At 30.1% G+C, this 20,674-nt stretch overlaps 2 protein-coding genes across 2 annotated transcripts; one reads left to right on the top strand and one right to left on the bottom strand.

Annotated features, from left to right (window-relative positions):
• Positions 1-3,149: 3,149 nt before the first annotated feature.
• Positions 3,150-19,899, top strand: LOC108060298 (uncharacterized). Its single transcript, XM_017145943.3, has 3 exons — positions 3,150-3,433; positions 19,517-19,652; positions 19,706-19,899. The coding sequence occupies exons 1-3, from the start codon at positions 3,215-3,217 to the stop codon at positions 19,828-19,830; spliced, it is 480 nt and encodes a 159-aa protein (XP_017001432.1). The 5' UTR covers positions 3,150-3,214; the 3' UTR covers positions 19,831-19,899.
• An 11-nt stretch (positions 19,900-19,910) lies between these two features.
• On the bottom strand, positions 19,911-20,365 carry LOC108060299 (translation initiation factor IF-2). Its single transcript, XM_017145944.3, has 2 exons — positions 20,241-20,365; positions 19,911-20,171 (listed from the first exon to the last, which is right to left on the bottom strand). Exons 1-2 carry the CDS (start codon positions 20,301-20,303, stop codon positions 20,040-20,042), a joined length of 195 nt encoding a protein of 64 aa, XP_017001433.1. The 5' UTR covers positions 20,304-20,365; the 3' UTR covers positions 19,911-20,039.
• Positions 20,366-20,674: the final 309 nt, after the last annotated feature.

Raw genomic sequence — 20,674 nt, 5'->3', positions numbered from 1 at the left:
GAATCCGAATCCCTAGTACCAAATCTCGTATCCCCAAAAAAAAAAGCCAACAAAGTTGTCGTAAAATTTTGTTATGACTTTTTTCTTATTGCCATTCGAAATGTTGCTCTAGGGGAGCTGATCCTGAATGCCCAAGTTACTTCCTGCTGGTATTTAAAGTTGTAAAAATTGATGGCTCGCTGGCTAGGATATTTCACAGAAAATGTATTTTTTCCTGACCAAGTTCTTAAATATAAGCCATCTTTATAGGAATTTAATATTATAAGAACACCTAAAACTCTGCTTTCAATTTAGTACTGTGCTAAACATAAATAAAAGCATAAATAAATTATCAGAAAATTAACAATTTTTGCAATTAAAACTACAAAACTAAATTACAAATGCATTGCATTTGAACAAAAGTTCAAAGGGGACAAGTGCAGGGGTTCGCTTAACGAGCAAATAATAATGACCGCGGCATTTGTAATAACAATAATGAAAAGCCATTTGGCCATTTGGTCATTTGGCCCAAAAGCTGTGAACTCTCGGCTGTGAACCAAACGAAAAACAACAACAACACCCGGCCATAACAATTAATTAACAAATAAAATGTCAATTAATTTTACAAACATTGCAGCGATGCAGCAAAAATACACGGCGAAAAAAAAACGTGCACACTAGGGTGGACTTCTTTAAGGTCAACTGAGCTCAGCATCTTAAATGGTAGGTTTCTGTGTCCAATAAATTTATGCAAAAACAGAAAAATTTTATTTCATCGTTTAGGCGGTGCGCAATGGCCCTAAAGTTTCGCTAAAAATTAAGTGTAAAACTAGGAATTTACCCCATTCCATTTCTTGTCAGATTTTAACATGTCAACTTTTTGGTTTCGCTCGAATAAAAGAGTCAAGTAGAAATGTATTTCATGAATATTAACAGTTGGACGTAGCCTAGCCAGTAGAGCTTCTGTCTCCGAACAAAAAGGATCGAGTTCGATTCCCGACTTACCATTTTTTTTTTGTGACTCACAATGAAATAGAGATTCTATTTTTTACAATTTTAAAGATTAACTATCACTTTTGCGTTCGCCAATAAAAATTTTCCTCAAAGAAATGCTGGCTTAGGATACAACGATATTGACTCTTATTTTTCAGAGACCGTAATATTTATAAGTTGTACTCTAAAAGTCCTTGATTATTCGTTATTATTGTTATTTTTAAGTTGTAATTGTCTCCCAGGGACTCGAATTTTATCAACGACTTCATCCCTTGTTAAAAAGCTCAGGAAAGTGATTAAGATACTTTTTAAAATACTGTCAAAGTATAAAATTAAGTCTACGGCATCTAGATGAATCTGAAATTAGCGTAATAAACTTTAAAGCCGTTGCGCACCGCCTAAAACTAATTATTTTTTACTTGTTCTTTCTTTAATGGATTAAGGATACAAAAAGGCTATATATGAAGGGGTGAGAGCATGGCCTTAGAAATTTCATACAAAATAAGTCCACCCTAGTGCACACACATATGCGGGCATAAATATATACATATAACAATAAAATTTACACTGGCACACACATTACGCATACGCAGGGAAAATCAACAAACCGCCCACAATTTTCCCCACCCGTTTTCCCTTGGAAAACTCGGCATTCACCAGCCGACGCAAATTTTCTCATTTATTTATGATTTCAATTTCAATATTAAAGGTGTGTGTGTGTGCGGCATGTGTGTGGGCGTCGAAATTTAAATAAGTTGGCCGGCGGTGAAAGCATTTTTTGGTATTTTAAATATTTAATTGAATGATAAATAAATTTAAGCCTTTTCCCATCCGCGAAGGCCAGCAATTGAGGGCTATAATATTGTAAATTACGAGGAATGGAATCTGGAGAAAGAAATAAGGACAGCATGAAAATCAGAAAGAGAGAAATAAAATAAAATAAAATAGCAGCACACTCATGTATGTGCTTGTGTGTTTTAATATGAACCAATGATTGCGGCCAAGGCATATAAATATTTATGCTGGGAATCGGGGAACTGTGGGCGGGATTTATCAAGGAGTTTCAGGCCATAAAAACACTTTTTTAAAATTATTTTGGTATAAAAAATAATATTTTCTGAATTTTATATTTATTTTACAAATCTAGAAATTGGTATATAAATAATTGTAACCACTTTCGCCATCTTGTGACCGCAAAAAAAATTTTATTTTCAAATTATTTTGCTATTTAAATATTAATATTTTCTGATTTTTTTAATTTTATATATATTTTGCAAGCTGATACATTTTTATATATTTTTACAGGGTAGCGAATAGTCGTAGCCACTTTCCACACTCTTCCGACCGCACACACACTCACTTATTCGTACGTTGGCCGCCATTTTGTTTGGCCGCAGACGCAAAATGCAATTTAATTATTACATTTGGACTTTTTGGCCCCCGTTTTTGCCCACAACTCCTGTAGCCGACTGTCCACATATTTATTTACTTATTTATTTAAACATTTATTTATCGTATTTACTTGCGTTTCATTTGCCATTCATTCCCCAGAGGGGATTGGGTTCGGGATTCGGATTCTGTGGGTGGGTGGCATTTTCCGCTTCCGTTTGCAATCATTGAAACGGAACTTTCCATTCGGACGAAATTTACATTTCAACTTCATCTGCATCTTCATTTGTATTTGTGTTTTTGTGTGTGTTGCATATTTTCTTTTATTACTTTTATTATATCTCGCCGCCCATTCTCACCATTCTCACCGCACAACTAATAAAACTTTATCTTTTTTAATATCGACTGGCGGCTGCTTCGGCGAGGAGGGTGATGTAATATTTTACAGTCTCGAAAAGTCTGCGAAATTTTACTTTTACTCGTTGTACAAGCAACTAGCTAAAGTTCGGAAAATATGCAAAATAGATGAGCGGGCTGGGTCGTTGAAATGGGAAAATTGTAGAGGGGAAGGCCAAAGCCAGGCGAATTCCTCATCAGCCAGTTGCATATTGACTGGGGAATACCAAAGTTCCAGCGGAGAAAAATTGATGCAGACGAAAAATGGTAACATATTTCAGATGGCTGAAAACGTAGGGAGTGAAGAAAAATTGATCGACTTCTGCATCATCTATATTTATAATAAATATTTCAAGCCATATTATAAACGTCTATAGCCTTTTAAAACAGACTACGTAGATTTAACAGTCAAAGGAAAAGAAAATCAAATCGAATCAACCAAAGAACCAAATCAGTCATGAGGTGCCGCCTGAAAAAGTGCTGCTTCATGATTACCCTACGAGTGGGTTGTATAATCAGTTCCCTGATTTTGGTATTTTTTGAACTCCTCGCAGTTCCGCTGAGAAGTGCAGAGCCCTGCTGCGATTCCTTCGAAGGCGTCCTCGTGGTGGTCTATAGGGTTCTGGAAATAGTGCACTTTGTGGGCTGTCTGATGCTGTTCGTTGCCTCTTTTTTGGTGAGTTGCTATCGGTTTATTTAACAAGTAGGAAATTTAATGACGAGTTCAGAAAGGTATGACAATCCATACATTGAATCAGTACTTGCTTTGTTTTAGCGAAAAAACCCGTTTTTTTTTTTTTTTTTTTTTGTGGAAATTCGGGATTTCAGTTTTTGACAAAAATTGGAATTTTTCTTTTGGTTTTTTTGCTGTAACTTGGCCAAAAATCGTCCTACATCAAAAATACATACTGTTTTGAACAGATAACAAAATGTGCAATAAATCCATAAAACTTTCCGTGTGATTTTGGAAAAATAAAATTTTCGCCAATTTTTAATTTTTTTATAAGGGGGTACCCCATGATTTTTTGCGAAAAATTAAAAATGAATAAATTGTCAAGGTTTAAATGCCAATCGTTAGGAAATTTAATAACGAGTTCAGAAAGGTATGACAATCCATACTTTGAATCAGTATTTACTTTTTTATAGCGAAAAAACGGGTTTTGGTTTTTTTTTGGAAATTCGTGATTTCACTTTTTGACAAAAATGGAATTTTTTCTTTCGGTTTTTTTGCTGTAACTTGGCCAAAAATCGTCCTACATCAAAAATACATACTGTTTTGAACAGATAACAAAATGTGCAATAAATCCATAAAACTTTCCGTGTGATTTTGGAAAAATAAAATTTTCGCGAATTTTTAATTTTTTTATAAGGGGGTACCCCATGATTTTTTGCGAAAAATTAAAAATGAATAAATTGTCAAGGTTTAAATGCCAATCGTTAGGAAATTTAATAACGAGTTCAGAAAGGTATGACAATCCATACTTTGAATCAGTATTTACTTTTTTATAGCGAAAAAACGGGTTTTGGTTTTTTTTTGGAAATTCGTGATTTCACTTTTTGACAAAAATGGAATTTTTTTTTTCGGTTTTTTTGCTGTAACTTGGCCAAAAATCGTCCTACATCAAAAATACATACTGTTTTGAACAGATAACAAAATGTGCAATAAATCCATAAAACTTTCCGTGTGATTTTGGAAAAATAAAATTTTCGCCAATTTTTAATTTTTTTATAAGGGGGTACCCCATGATTTTTTGCGAAAAATTAAAAATGAATAAATTGTCAAGGTTTAAATGCCAATCGTTAGGAAATTTAATAACGAGTTCAGAAAGGTATGACAATCCATACTTTGAATCAGTATTTACTTTTTTATAGCGAAAAAACGGGTTTTGGTTTTTTTTTGGAAATTCGTGATTTCACTTTTTGACAAAAATGGAATTTTTTCTTTCGGTTTTTTTGCTGTAACTTGGCCAAAAATCGTCCTACATCAAAAATACATACTGTTTTGAACAGATAACAAAATGTGCAATAAATCCATAAAACTTTCCGTGTGATTTTGGAAAAATAAAATTTTCGCCAATTTTTAATTTTTTTATAAGGGGGTACCCCATGATTTTTTGCGAAAAATTAAAAATGAATAAATTGTCAAGGTTTAAATGCCAATCGTTAGGAAATTTAATAACGAGTTCAGAAAGGTATGACAATCCATACTTTGAATCAGTATTTACTTTTTTATAGCGAAAAACGGGTTTTGGTTTTTTTTTGGAAATTCGTGATTTCACTTTTTGACAAAAATGGAATTTTTTCTTTCGGTTTTTTTGCTGTAACTTGGCCAAAAATCGTCCTACATCAAAAATACATACTGTTTTGAACAGATAACAAAATGTGCAATAAATCCATAAAACTTTCCGTGTGATTTTGGAAAAATAAAATTTTCGCCAATTTTTAATTTTTTTATAAGGGGGTACCCCATGATTTTTTGCGAAAAATTAAAAATGAATAAATTGTCAAGGTTTAAATGCCAATCGTTAGGAAATTTAATAACGAGTTCAGAAAGGTATGACAATCCATACTTTGAATCAGTATTTACTTTTTTATAGCGAAAAAACGGGTTTTGGTTTTTTTTTGGAAATTCGTGATTTCACTTTTTGACAAAAATGGAATTTTTTCTTTCGGTTTTTTTGCAGTAACTTGGCCAAAAATCGTCCTACATCAAAAATACATACTGTTTTGAACAGATAACAAAATGTGCAATAAATCCATAAAACTTTCCGTGTGATTTTGGAAAAATAAAATTTTCGCCAATTTTTAATTTTTTTATAAGGGGGTACCCCATGATTTTTTGCGAAAAATTAAAAATGAATAAATTGTCAAGGTTTAAATGCCAATCGTTAGGAAATTTAATAACGAGTTCAGAAAGGTATGACAATCCATACTTTGAATCAGTATTTACTTTGTTATAGCGAAAAAACGGGTTTTGGTTTTTTTTTGGAAATTCGTTATTTCACTTTTTGACAAAAATGGAATTTTTTCTTTCGGTTTTTTTGCTGTAACTTGGCCAAAAATCGTCCTACATCAAAAATACATACTGTTTTGAACAGATAACAAAATTTGCTATAAATCCATATAACTTTCCGTGTGATTTTGGAAAAATAAAATGTTCGCCAATTTTTAATTTTTTTATAAGGGGGTACCCCATGATTTTTTGCGAAAAATTAAAAATGAATAAATTGTCAAGGTTTAAATGCCAATCGTTAGGAATCCATACTTTGAATCAGTATTTACTTTGTTATAGCAAAAAAACGGGTTTTGGTTTTTTTTTTTTGGAAATTCGAGATTTCAGTTTTTGACAAAAATGGAATTTTTTCTTTTGGTTTTTTTGCTGTAACTTGGACAAAAATGGTCCTACACCAAAAATACATACTGTTTTGAACAGATAACAAAATTTGCTATAAATCCATATAACTTTCCGTGTGATTTTGGAAAAATAAAATTTTCGCCAATTTTTAATTTTTTTATAAGGGGGTACCCCATGATTTTTTGCGAAAAATTAAAAATGAATAAATTGTCAAGGTTTAAATGCCAATCGTTAGGAAATTTAATAACGAGTTCAGAAAGGTATGACAATCCATACTTTGAATCAGTATTTACTTTGTTATAGCGAAAAAACGGGTTTTGGTTTTTTTTTGGAAATTCGTGATTTCACTTTTTGACAAAAATGGAATTTTTTCTTTCGGTTTTTTTGCTGTAACTTGGCCAAAAATCGTCCTACACCAAAAATTCATACTGTTTTGAACAGATAACAAAATTTGCTATAAATCCATATAACTTTCCGTGTGATTTTGGAAAAATAAAATTTTCGCGAATTTTTAATTTTTTTATAAGGGGGTACCCCATGATTTTTTGCGAAAAATTAAAAATGAATAAATTGTCAAGGTTTAAATGCCAATCGTTAGGAAATTTAATAACGAGTTCCGAAAGGTATGACAATCCATACTTTGAATCAGTATTTACTTTGTTATAGCGAAAAAACGGGTTTTGGTTTTTTTTTGAAAATTTAGGATTTCAGTTTTTGACAAAAATGGAATTTTTTCTTTTGGTTTTTTTGCTGTAACTTGGACAAAAATGGTCCTACACCAAAAATACATACTGTTTTGAACAGATAACAAAATTTGCTATAAATCCATATAACTTTCCGTGTGATTTTGGAAAAATAAAATTTTCGCCAATTTTTAATTTTTTTATAAGGGGGTACCCCATGATCTTTTGCGAAAAATTAAAAATGAATAAATTGTCAAGGTTTAAATGCCAATCGTTAGGAAATTTAATAACGAGTTCAGAAAGGTATGACAATCCATACTTTGAATCAGTATTTACTTTGTTATAGCGAAAAAACGGGTTTTGGTTTTTTTTTGGAAATTCGTGATTTCAGTTTTTGACAAAAATGGAATTTTTTCTTTTGGTTTTTTTGCTGTAACTTGGACAAAAATGGTCCTACACCAAAAATACATACTGTTTTGAACAGATAACAAAATTTGCTATAAATCCATATAACTTTCCGTGTGATTTTGGAAAAATAAAATGTTCGCCAATTTTTAATTTTTTTATAAGGGGGTACCCCATGATTTTTTGCGAAAAATTAAAAATGAATAAATTGTCAAGGTTTAAATGCCAATCGTTAGGAAATTTAATAACGAGTTCAGAAAGGTATGACAATCCATACTTTGAATCAGTATTTACTTTGTTATAGCGAAAAAACGGGTTTTGGTTTTTTTTTGGAAATTCGTGATTTCACTTTTTGACAAAAATGGAATTTTTTCTTTCGGTTTTTTTGCTGTAACTTGGCCAAAAATCGTCCTACACCAAAAATTCATACTGTTTTGAACAGATAACAAAATTTGCTATAAATCCATATAACTTTCCGTATGATTTTGGAAAAATAAAATTTTCGCCAATTTTTAATTTTTTTATAAGGGGGTACCCCATGATTTTTTGCGAAAAATTAAAAATGAATAAATTGTCAAGGTTTAAATGCCAATCGTTAGGAAATTTAATAACGAGTTCAGAAAGGTATGACAATCCATACTTTGAATCAGTATTTACTTTGTTATAGCGAAAAAACGGGTTTTGGTTTTTTTTTGAAAATTTAGGATTTCAGTTTTTGACAAAAATGGAATTTTTTCTTTTGGTTTTTTTGCTGTAACTTATGCAAAAATGGTCCTACACCAAAAATTCATACTGTTTTGAACAGATAACAAAATTTGCTATAAATCCATATAACTTTCCGTGTGATTTTGGAAAAATAAAATTTTCGCGAATTTTTAATTTTTTTATAAGGGGGTACCCCATGATTTTTTGCGAAAAATTAAAAATGAATAAATTGTCAAGGTTTAAATGCCAATCGTTAGGAAATTTAATAACGAGTTCAGAAAGGTATGACAATCCATACTTTGAATCAGTATTTACTTTGTTATAGCGAAAAAACGGGTTTTGGTTTTTTTTTGGAAATTCGTGATTTCACTTTTTGACAAAAATGGAATTTTTTCTTTCGGTTTTTTTGCTGTAACTTGGCCAAAAATCGTCCTACATCAAAAATACATACTGTTTTGAACAGATAACAAAATTTGCTATAAATCCATATAACTTTCCGTATGATTTTGGAAAAATAAAATTTTCGCCAATTTTTAATTTTTTTATAAGGGGGTACCCCATGATTTTTTGCGAAAAATTAAAAATGAATAAATTGTCAAGGTTTAAATGCCAATCGTTAGGAAATTTAATAACGAGTTCAGAAAGGTATGACAATCCATACTTTGAATCAGTATTTACTTTGTTATAGCGAAAAAACGGGTTTTGGTTTTTTTTTGAAAATTTAGGATTTCAGTTTTTGACAAAAATGGAATTTTTTCTTTTGGTTTTTTTGCTGTAACTTATGCAAAAATGGTCCTACACCAAAAATTCATACTGTTTTGAACAGATAACAAAATTTGCTATAAATCCATATAACTTTCCGTGTGATTTTGGAAAAATAAAATTTTCGCGAATTTTTAATTTTTTTATAAGGGGGTACCCCATGATTTTTTGCGAAAAATTAAAAATGAATAAATTGTCAAGGTTTAAATGCCAATCGTTAGGAAATTTAATAACGAGTTCCGAAAGGTATGACAATCCATACTTTGAATCAGTATTTACTTTGTTATAGCGAAAAAACGGGTTTTGGTTTTTTTTTGAAAATTTAGGATTTCAGTTTTTGACAAAAATGGAATTTTTTCTTTTGGTTTTTTTGCTGTAACTTATGCAAAAATGGTCCTACACCAAAAATTCATACTGTTTTGAACAGATAACAAAATTTGCTATAAATCCATATAACTTTCCGTATGATTTTGGAAAAATAAAATTTTCGCCAATTTTTAATTTTTTTATAAGGGGGTACCCCATGATTTTTTGCGAAAAATTAAAAATGAATAAATTGTCAAGGTTTAAATGCCAATCGTTAGGAAATTTAATAACGAGTTCAGAAAGGTATGACAATCCATACTTTGAATCAGTATTTACTTTGTTATAGCGAAAAAACGGGTTTTGGTTTTTTTTTGAAAATTTAGGATTTCAGTTTTTGACAAAAATGGAATTTTTTCTTTTGGTTTTTTTGCTGTAACTTATGCAAAAATGGTCCTACACCAAAAATTCATACTGTTTTGAACAGATAACAAAATTTGCTATAAATCCATATAACTTTCCGTGTGATTTTGGAAAAATAAAATTTTCGCGAATTTTTAATTTTTTTATAAGGGGGTACCCCATGATTTTTTGCGAAAAATTAAAAATGAATAAATTGTCAAGGTTTAAATGCCAATCGTTAGGAAATTTAATAACGAGTTCAGAAAGGTATGACAATCCATACTTTGAATCAGTATTTACTTTGTTATAGCGAAAAAACGGGTTTTGGTTTTTTTTTGAAAATTTAGGATTTCAGTTTTTGACAAAAATGGAATTTTTTCTTTTGGTTTTTTTGCTGTAACTTATGCAAAAATGGTCCTACACCAAAAATTCATACTGTTTTGAACAGATAACAAAATTTGCTATAAATCCATATAACTTTCCGTGTGATTTTGGAAAAATAAAATTTTCGCCAATTTTTAATTTTTTTATAAGGGGGTACCCCATGATTTTTTGCGAAAAATTAAAAATGAATAAATTGTCAAGGTTTAAATGCCAATCGTTAGGAAATTTAATAACGAGTTCAGAAAGGTATGACAATCCATACTTTGAATCAGTATTTACTTTTTTATAGCGAAAAAACGGGTTTTGGTTTTTTTTTGGAAATTCGTGATTTCACTTTTTGACAAAAATGGAATTTTTTCTTTCGGTTTTTTTGCAGTAACTTGGCCAAAAATCGTCCTACATCAAAAATACATACTGTTTTGAACAGATAACAAAATGTGCAATAAATCCATAAAACTTTCCGTGTGATTTTGGAAAAATAAAATTTTCGCCAATTTTTAATTTTTTTATAAGGGGGTACCCCATGATTTTTTGCGAAAAATTAAAAATGAATAAATTGTCAAGGTTTAAATGCCAATCGTTAGGAAATTTAATAACGAGTTCAGAAAGGTATGACAATCCATACTTTGAATCAGTATTTACTTTGTTATAGCGAAAAAACGGGTTTTGGTTTTTTTTTGGAAATTCGTTATTTCACTTTTTGACAAAAATGGAATTTTTTCTTTCGGTTTTTTTGCTGTAACTTGGCCAAAAATCGTCCTACATCAAAAATACATACTGTTTTGAACAGATAACAAAATTTGCTATAAATCCATATAACTTTCCGTATGATTTTGGAAAAATAAAATTTTCGCCAATTTTTAATTTTTTTATAAGGGGGTACCCCATGATCTTTTGCGAAAAATTAAAAATGAATAAATTGTCAAGGTTTAAATGCCAATCGTTAGGAAATTTGATAACGAGTTCAGAAAGGTATGACAATCCATACTTTGAATCAGTATTTACTTTGTTATAGCGAAAAAACGGGTTTTGGTTTTTTTTTGGAAATTCGTGATTTCAGTTTTTGACAAAATGGAATTTTTTCTTTTGGTTTTTTTGCTGTAACTTGGACAAAAATGGTCCTACACCAAAAATACATACTGTTTTGAACAGATAACAAAATTTGCTATAAATCCATATAACTTTCCGTGTGATTTTGGAAAAATAAAATGTTCGCCAATTTTTAATTTTTTTATAAGGGGGTACCCCATGATTTTTTGCGAAAAATTAAAAATGAATAAATTGTCAAGGTTTAAATGCCAATCGTTAGGAATCCATACTTTGAATCAGTATTTACTTTGTTATAGCAAAAAAACGGGTTTTGGTTTTTTTTTTTGGAAATTCGAGATTTCAGTTTTTGACAAAAATGGAATTTTTTCTTTTGGTTTTTTTGCTGTAACTTGGACAAAAATGGTCCTACACCAAAAATACATACTGTTTTGAACAGATAACAAAATTTGCTATAAATCCATATAACTTTCCGTGTGATTTTGGAAAAATAAAATTTTCGCCAATTTTTAATTTTTTTATAAGGGGGTACCCCATGATTTTTTGCGAAAAATTAAAAATGAATAAATTGTCAAGGTTTAAATGCCAATCGTTAGGAAATTTAATAACGAGTTCAGAAAGGTATGACAATCCATACTTTGAATCAGTATTTACTTTGTTATAGCGAAAAAACGGGTTTTGGTTTTTTTTTGGAAATTCGTGATTTCACTTTTTGACAAAAATGGAATTTTTTCTTTCGGTTTTTTTGCTGTAACTTGGCCAAAAATCGTCCTACACCAAAAATTCATACTGTTTTGAACAGATAACAAAATTTGCTATAAATCCATATAACTTTCCGTGTGATTTTGGAAAAATAAAATTTTCGCGAATTTTTAATTTTTTTATAAGGGGGTACCCCATGATTTTTTGCGAAAAATTAAAAATGAATAAATTGTCAAGGTTTAAATGCCAATCGTTAGGAAATTTAATAACGAGTTCCGAAAGGTATGACAATCCATACTTTGAATCAGTATTTACTTTGTTATAGCGAAAAAACGGGTTTTGGTTTTTTTTTGAAAATTTAGGATTTCAGTTTTTGACAAAAATGGAATTTTTTCTTTTGGTTTTTTTGCTGTAACTTGGACAAAAATGGTCCTACACCAAAAATACATACTGTTTTGAACAGATAACAAAATTTGCTATAAATCCATATAACTTTCCGTGTGATTTTGGAAAAATAAAATTTTCGCCAATTTTTAATTTTTTTATAAGGGGGTACCCCATGATCTTTTGCGAAAAATTAAAAATGAATAAATTGTCAAGGTTTAAATGCCAATCGTTAGGAAATTTAATAACGAGTTCAGAAAGGTATGACAATCCATACTTTGAATCAGTATTTACTTTGTTATAGCGAAAAAACGGGTTTTGGTTTTTTTTTGGAAATTCGTGATTTCAGTTTTTGACAAAAATGGAATTTTTTCTTTTGGTTTTTTTGCTGTAACTTGGACAAAAATGGTCCTACACCAAAAATACATACTGTTTTGAACAGATAACAAAATTTGCTATAAATCCATATAACTTTCCGTGTGATTTTGGAAAAATAAAATGTTCGCCAATTTTTAATTTTTTTATAAGGGGGTACCCCATGATTTTTTGCGAAAAATTAAAAATGAATAAATTGTCAAGGTTTAAATGCCAATCGTTAGGAAATTTAATAACGAGTTCAGAAAGGTATGACAATCCATACTTTGAATCAGTATTTACTTTGTTATAGCGAAAAAACGGGTTTTGGTTTTTTTTTGGAAATTCGTGATTTCACTTTTTGACAAAAATGGAATTTTTTCTTTCGGTTTTTTTGCTGTAACTTGGCCAAAAATCGTCCTACACCAAAAATTCATACTGTTTTGAACAGATAACAAAATTTGCTATAAATCCATATAACTTTCCGTATGATTTTGGAAAAATAAAATTTTCGCCAATTTTTAATTTTTTTATAAGGGGGTACCCCATGATTTTTTGCGAAAAATTAAAAATGAATAAATTGTCAAGGTTTAAATGCCAATCGTTAGGAAATTTAATAACGAGTTCAGAAAGGTATGACAATCCATACTTTGAATCAGTATTTACTTTGTTATAGCGAAAAAACGGGTTTTGGTTTTTTTTTGAAAATTTAGGATTTCAGTTTTTGACAAAAATGGAATTTTTTCTTTTGGTTTTTTTGCTGTAACTTATGCAAAAATGGTCCTACACCAAAAATTCATACTGTTTTGAACAGATAACAAAATTTGCTATAAATCCATATAACTTTCCGTGTGATTTTGGAAAAATAAAATTTTCGCGAATTTTTAATTTTTTTATAAGGGGGTACCCCATGATTTTTTGCGAAAAATTAAAAATGAATAAATTGTCAAGGTTTAAATGCCAATCGTTAGGAAATTTAATAACGAGTTCAGAAAGGTATGACAATCCATACTTTGAATCAGTATTTACTTTGTTATAGCGAAAAAACGGGTTTTGGTTTTTTTTTGGAAATTCGTGATTTCACTTTTTGACAAAAATGGAATTTTTTCTTTCGGTTTTTTTGCTGTAACTTGGCCAAAAATCGTCCTACATCAAAAATACATACTGTTTTGAACAGATAACAAAATTTGCTATAAATCCATATAACTTTCCGTATGATTTTGGAAAAATAAAATTTTCGCCAATTTTTAATTTTTTTATAAGGGGGTACCCCATGATTTTTTGCGAAAAATTAAAAATGAATAAATTGTCAAGGTTTAAATGCCAATCGTTAGGAAATTTAATAACGAGTTCAGAAAGGTATGACAATCCATACTTTGAATCAGTATTTACTTTGTTATAGCGAAAAAAACGGGTTTTGGTTTTTTTTTGAAAATTTAGGATTTCAGTTTTTGACAAAAATGGAATTTTTTCTTTTGGTTTTTTTGCTGTAACTTATGCAAAAATGGTCCTACACCAAAAATTCATACTGTTTTGAACAGATAACAAAATTTGCTATAAATCCATATAACTTTCCGTGTGATTTTGGAAAAATAAAATTTTCGCGAATTTTTAATTTTTTTATAAGGGGGTACCCCATGATTTTTTGCGAAAAATTAAAAATGAATAAATTGTCAAGGTTTAAATGCCAATCGTTAGGAAATTTAATAACGAGTTCCGAAAGGTATGACAATCCATACTTTGAATCAGTATTTACTTTGTTATAGCGAAAAAACGGGTTTTGGTTTTTTTTTGAAAATTTAGGATTTCAGTTTTTGACAAAAATGGAATTTTTTCTTTTGGTTTTTTTGCTGTAACTTATGCAAAAATGGTCCTACACCAAAAATTCATACTGTTTTGAACAGATAACAAAATTTGCTATAAATCCATATAACTTTCCGTGTGATTTTGGAAAAATAAAATTTTCGCGAATTTTTAATTTTTTTATAAGGGGGTACCCCATGATTTTTTGCGAAAAATTAAAAATGAATAAATTGTCAAGGTTTAAATGCCAATCGTTAGGAAATTTAATAACGAGTTCCGAAAGGTATGACAATCCATACTTTGAATCAGTATTTACTTTGTTATAGCGAAAAAAACGGGTTTTGGTTTTTTTTTGAAAATTTAGGATTTCAGTTTTTGACAAAAATGGAATTTTTTCTTTTGGTTTTTTTGCTGTAACTTATGCAAAAATGGTCCTACACCAAAAATTCATACTGTTTTGAACAGATAACAAAATTTGCTATAAATCCATATAACTTTCCGTGTGATTTTGGAAAAATAAAATTTTCGCGAATTTTTAATTTTTTTATAAGGGGGTACCCCATGATTTTTTGCGAAAAATTAAAAATGAATAAATTGTCAAGGTTTAAATGCCAATCGTTAGGAAATTTAATAACGAGTTCAGAAAGGTATGACAATCCATACTTTGAATCAGTATTTACTTTGTTATAGCGAAAAAACGGGTTTTGGTTTTTTTTTTGGAAATTCGGGATTTCAGTTTTTGACAAAAATGGAATTTTTTCTTTTGGTTTTTTTGCTGTAACTTGGCCAAAAATCGTCCTACATCAAAAATACATACTGTTTTAAACAGATAACAAAATTTGCTATAAATCCATATAACTTTCCGTATGATTTTGGAAAAATAAAATTTTCGCCAATTTTTAATTTTTTTATAAGGGGGTACCCCATGATTTTTTGCGAAAAATTAAAAATGAATAAATTGTCAAGGTTTAAATGCCAATCGTTAGGAAATGTAATAACGAGTTCAGAAAGGTATGACAATCCATACTTTGAATCAGTATTTACTTTGTTATAGCGAAAAAACGGGTTTTGGTTTTTTTTTGAAAATTTAGGATTTCAGTTTTTGACAAAAATGGAATTTTTTCTTTTGGTTTTTTTGCTGTAACTTATGCAAAAATGGTCCTACACCAAAAATTCATACTGTTTTGAACAGATAACAAAATTTGCTATAAATCCATATAACTTTCCGTGTGATTTTGGAAAAATAAAATTTTCGCGAATTTTTAATTTTTTTATAAGGGGGTACCCCATGATTTTTTGCGAAAAATTAAAAATGAATAAATTGTCAAGGTTTAAATGCCAATCGTTAGGAAATTTAATAACGAGTTCCGAAAGGTATGACAATCCATACTTTGAATCAGTATTTACTTTGTTATAGCGAAAAAACGGGTTTTGGTTTTTTTTTGAAAATTTAGGATTTCAGTTTTTGACAAAAATGGAATTTTTTCTTTTGGTTTTTTTGCTGTAACTTATGCAAAAATGGTCCTACACCAAAAATTCATACTGTTTTGAACAGATAACAAAATTTGCTATAAATCCATATAACTTTCCGTGTGATTTTGGAAAAATAAAATTTTCGCGAATTTTTAATTTTTTTATAAGGGGGTACCCCATGATTTTTTGCGAAAAATTAAAAATGAATAAATTGTCAAGGTTTAAATGCCAATCGTTAGGAAATTTAATAACGAGTTCAGAAAGGTATGACAATCCATACTTTGAATCAGTATTTACTTTGTTATAGCGAAAAAACGGGTTTTGGTTTTTTTTTTGGAAATTCGGGATTTCAGTTTTTGACAAAAATGGAATTTTTTCTTTTGGTTTTTTTGCTGTAACTTGGGCAAAAATGGTCCTACACCAAAAATACATACTGTTTTAAACAGATAACAAAATTTGCTATAAATCCATATAACTTTCCGTGTGATTTTGGAAAAATAAAATTTTCGCCAATTTTTAATTTTTTTATAAGGGGGTACCCCATGATTTTTTGCGAAAAATTAAAAATGAATAAATTGTCAAGGTTTAAATGCCAATCGTTAGGAAATTTAATAACGAGTTCAGAAAGGTATGACAATCCATACTTTGAATCAGTATTTACTTTGTTATAGCGAAAAAACGGGTTTTGGTTTTTTTTTGAAAATTTAGGATTTCAGTTTTTGACAAAAATGGAATTTTTTCTTTTGGTTTTTTTGCTGTAACTTATGCAAAAATGGTCCTACACCAAAAATTCATACTGTTTTGAACAGATAACAAAATTTGCTATAAATCCATATAACTTTCCGTGTGATTTTGGAAAAATAAAATTTTCGCGAATTTTTAATTTTTTTATAAGGGGGTACCCCATGATTTTTTGCGAAAAATTAAAAATGAATAAATTGTCAAGGTTTAAATGCCAATCGTTAGGAAATTTAATAACGAGTTCCGAAAGGTATGACAATCCATACTTTGAATCAGTATTTACTTTGTTATAGCGAAAAAACGGGTTTTGGTTTTTTTTTGAAAATTTAGGATTTCAGTTTTTGACAAAAATGGAATTTTTTCTTTTGGTTTTTTTGCTGTAACTTATGCAAAAATGGTCCTACACCAAAAATTCATACTGTTTTGAACAGATAACAAAATTTGCTATAAATCCATATAACTTTCCGTGTGATTTTGGAAAAATAAAATTTTCGCGAATTTTTAATTTTTTTATAAGGGGGTACCCCATGATTTTTTGCGAAAAATTAAAAATGAATAAATTGTCAAGGTTTAAATGCCAATCGTTAGGAAATTTAATAACGAGTTCAGAAAGGTATGACAATCCATACTTTGAATCAGTATTTACTTTGTTATAGCGAAAAAACGGGTTTTGGTTTTTTTTTTGGAAATTCGGGATTTCAGTTTTTGACAAAAATGGAATTTTTTCTTTTGGTTTTTTTGCTGTAACTTGGGCAAAAATGGTCCTACACCAAAAATACATACTGTTTTAAACAGATAACAAAATTTGCTATAAATCCATATAACTTTCCGTGTGATTTTGGAAAAATAAAATTTTCGCGAATTTTTAATTTTTTTATAAGGGGGTACCCCATGATTTTTTGCGAAAAATTAAAAATGAATAAATTGTCAAGGTTTAAATGCCAATCGTTAGGAAATTTAATAACGAGTTCAGAAAGGTATGACAATCCATACTTTGAATCAGTATTTACTTTGTTATAGCGAAAAAACGGGTTTTGGTTTTTTTTTTGAAAATTTAGGATTTCAGTTTTTGACAAAAATGGAATTTTTTCTTTTGGTTTTTTTGCTGTAACTTATGCAAAAATGGTCCTACACCAAAAATTCATACTGTTTTGAACAGATAACAAAATTTGCTATAAATCCATATAACTTTCCGTGTGATTTTGGAAAAATAAAATTTTCGCGAATTTTTAATTTTTTTTATAAGGGGGTACCCCATGATTTTTTGCGAAAAATTAAAAATGAATAAATTGTCAAGGTTTAAATGCCAATCGTTAGGAAATTTAATAACGAGTTCCGAAAGGTATGACAATCCATACTTTGAATCAGTATTTACTTTGTTATAGCGAAAAAACGGGTTTTGGTTTTTTTTTGAAAATTTAGGATTTCAGTTTTTGACAAAAATGGAATTTTTTCTTTTGGTTTTTTTGCTGTAACTTATGCAAAAATGGTCCTACACCAAAAATTCATACTGTTTTGAACAGATAACAAAATGTGCAATAAATCCATATAACTTTCCGTGTGATTTTGGAAAAATAAAATTTTCGCCAATTTTTAATTTTTTTATAAGGGGGTACCCCATGATTTTTTGCGAAAAATTAAAAATGAATAAATTGTCAAGGTTTAAATGCCAATCGTTAGGAAATTTAATAACGAGTTCCGAAAGGTATGACAATCCATACTTTGAATCAGTATTTACTTTGTTATAGCGAAAAAAACGGGTTTTGGTTTTTTTTTGAAAATTTAGGATTTCAGTTTTTGACAAAAATGGAATTTTTTCTTTTGGTTTTTTTGCTGTAACTTATGCAAAAATGGTCCTACACCAAAAATTCATACTGTTTTGAACAGATAACAAAATTTGCTATAAATCCATATAACTTTCCGTGTGATTTTGGAAAAATAAAATTTTCGCGAATTTTTAATTTTTTTATAAGGGGGTACCCCATGATTTTTTGCGAAAAATTAAAAATGAATAAATTGTCAAGGTTTAAATGCCAATCGTTAGGAAATTTAATAACGAGTTCCGAAAGGTATGACAATCCATACTTTGAATCAGTATTTACTTTGTTATAGCGAAAAAACGGGTTTTGGTTTTTTTTTGAAAATTTAGGATTTCAGTTTTTGACAAAAATGGAATTTTTTCTTTTGGTTTTTTTGCTGTAACTTATGCAAAAATGGTCCTACACCAAAAATTCATACTGTTTTGAACAGATAACAAAATTTGCTATAAATCCATATAACTTTCCGTGTGATTTTGGAAAAATAAAATTTTCGCGAATTTTTAATTTTTTTATAAGGGGGTACCCCATGATTTTTTGCGAAAAATTAAAAATGAATAAATTGTCAAGGTTTTGGTTTTTTTTTGGAAATTCGGGATTTCAGTTTTTGACAAAAATGGAATTTTTTCTTTTGGTTTTTTTGCTGTAACTTGGGCAAAAATGGTCCTACACCAAAAATACATACTGTTTTGAACAGATAACAAAATTTGCTATAAATCCATATAACTTTCCGTGTGATTTTGGAAAAATAAAATTTTCGCCAATTTTTAATTTTTTTATAAGGGGATACCCCATGATTTTTTGCGAAAAATTAAAAATTATTAAATTGTCAAGGTTTAAATGCTAATCGTTAGGAAATTTAATAACGAGTTCAGAAAGGTATGACAATCCATACTTTGAATCAGTATTTACTTTGCTATAGCGAAAAAACGGGTTTTGGTTTTTTTTTTGGAAATTCGGGATTTCAGTTTTTGACAAAAATGGAATTTTTTCTTTTTGTTTTTTTGCTGTAACTTGGGCAAAAATGGTCCTACACCAAAAATACATACTGGTTTGAACAGATAACAAAATTTGCTATAAATCCATATAACTTTCCGTGTGATTTTGGAAAAATAAAATTTTCGCCAATTTTTAATTTTTTTATAAGGGGGTACCCCATGATTTTTTGCGAAAAATTAAAAATTAATAAATTGTCAAGGTTTAAATGCCAATCGTTAGGAAATTTAATAACGAGTTCAGAAAGGTATGACAATCCATACTTTGAATCAGTATTTACTTTGTTATAGCGAAAAAACGGGTTTTGGTTTTTTTTTTGGAAATTCGGGATTTCAGTTTTTGACAAAAATGGAATTTTTTCTTTTGGTTTTTGATGAATATTTTCATTGTGTCGGCCAAATTACTGCTATTTTATTTAATTATTTTCCTTCTTTATACCCCAGAAAACATCCGTTCTGGTATTTTTCTTTCTCGTCACGAGTTGTCTACACACTTTGCTGTTTCCCGCTTTCTTGGTGGCCGAAGTTATGGTTTGGAATGCAGACATCATTGACATTGGTCTCTCCATCTGTGGTCTTCGTAAGTAAACTATATATATATTTTTTGTATTTTTAATAATTTTTTATCCATAGTTTTAGGCATTTACTTCTGGGTTGTGGCCTACGCTTTTTATCACCAGTGCAAGGAGGAGGTGGTCACCGATTTGACTCTCATAACCACCTTTCGAAAAAAGGGATCATTGGTATCAGTGGTTTAGCTTAATAATAAAATGACGTGTATAAAATAAATCTATTTTGAATAAAAATCTAAGAAGTCCCCCAGAAAAAGCTTTTAAAATTTAGCAGTTTACACACACATATATATTCTTGAATTGACTATCGAAAAAAAATAGACTTAGCTAAAGGATTTGCCCGTGTGACGCGTCGAAGCCTGATGATGGGGATAGGAGTGGGGATCAGAAACCCGCTAACCGGAGGACGCCGTGGTCGAAGGAGGAGGTCCGCAGCGACCGCCAGGTGGAGGACCCGATGGCCGAGGACCCGAAGGCGGAGTGCCACTGGGCGGAGGACCACAAGGACCACCCTGGGGATAGGCCATCTGGAGGGATAACAAATAATAAGTATTAATTACAAGTTAACCGGGAGAAACAAAACCACCCCTACTCACCGCAAAAGAGCTGCAGAGCAGCACCACGAGCAGACCGATGAAATATTTCAGGTTTAGATGCATCTTCTCGAAATGTCCAGATGTTAACTGTTGCCCATTCGAGTTTCGCTGGCCGCTTTTATAGGCCCCCCGATTAAATCAACCGAGCGTGTCAAATTGTCATTACGAAACCCCACGATCCACTCGCAATTAATACGAATTGAGTTTTTAGTTTTTTAGGTGTGAAATTGGGCGAAATTGTTTGCCATGTGCGATGGACGGTAATTAGGTTTAGATCCGCAAAACAATCAGACAATATTAAATCATTATAGATCAATTTCTGAATGGCCGCTAGATTTGCGCTCTCATAACTCCCGTAACGGTGCTCTTCATTAAATGATTGTAATTACAGCAGCCGACAGCTGCTACGTGGCGTATGAGCTATATTCGCCCCC

This window comes from Drosophila takahashii, chromosome X (assembly GCF_030179915.1).
Source record: "Drosophila takahashii strain IR98-3 E-12201 chromosome X, DtakHiC1v2, whole genome shotgun sequence".
Taxonomy (NCBI): domain Eukaryota; kingdom Metazoa; phylum Arthropoda; class Insecta; order Diptera; family Drosophilidae; genus Drosophila; species Drosophila takahashii.
This window is presented reverse-complemented; position numbering and strand designations above follow the sequence as displayed.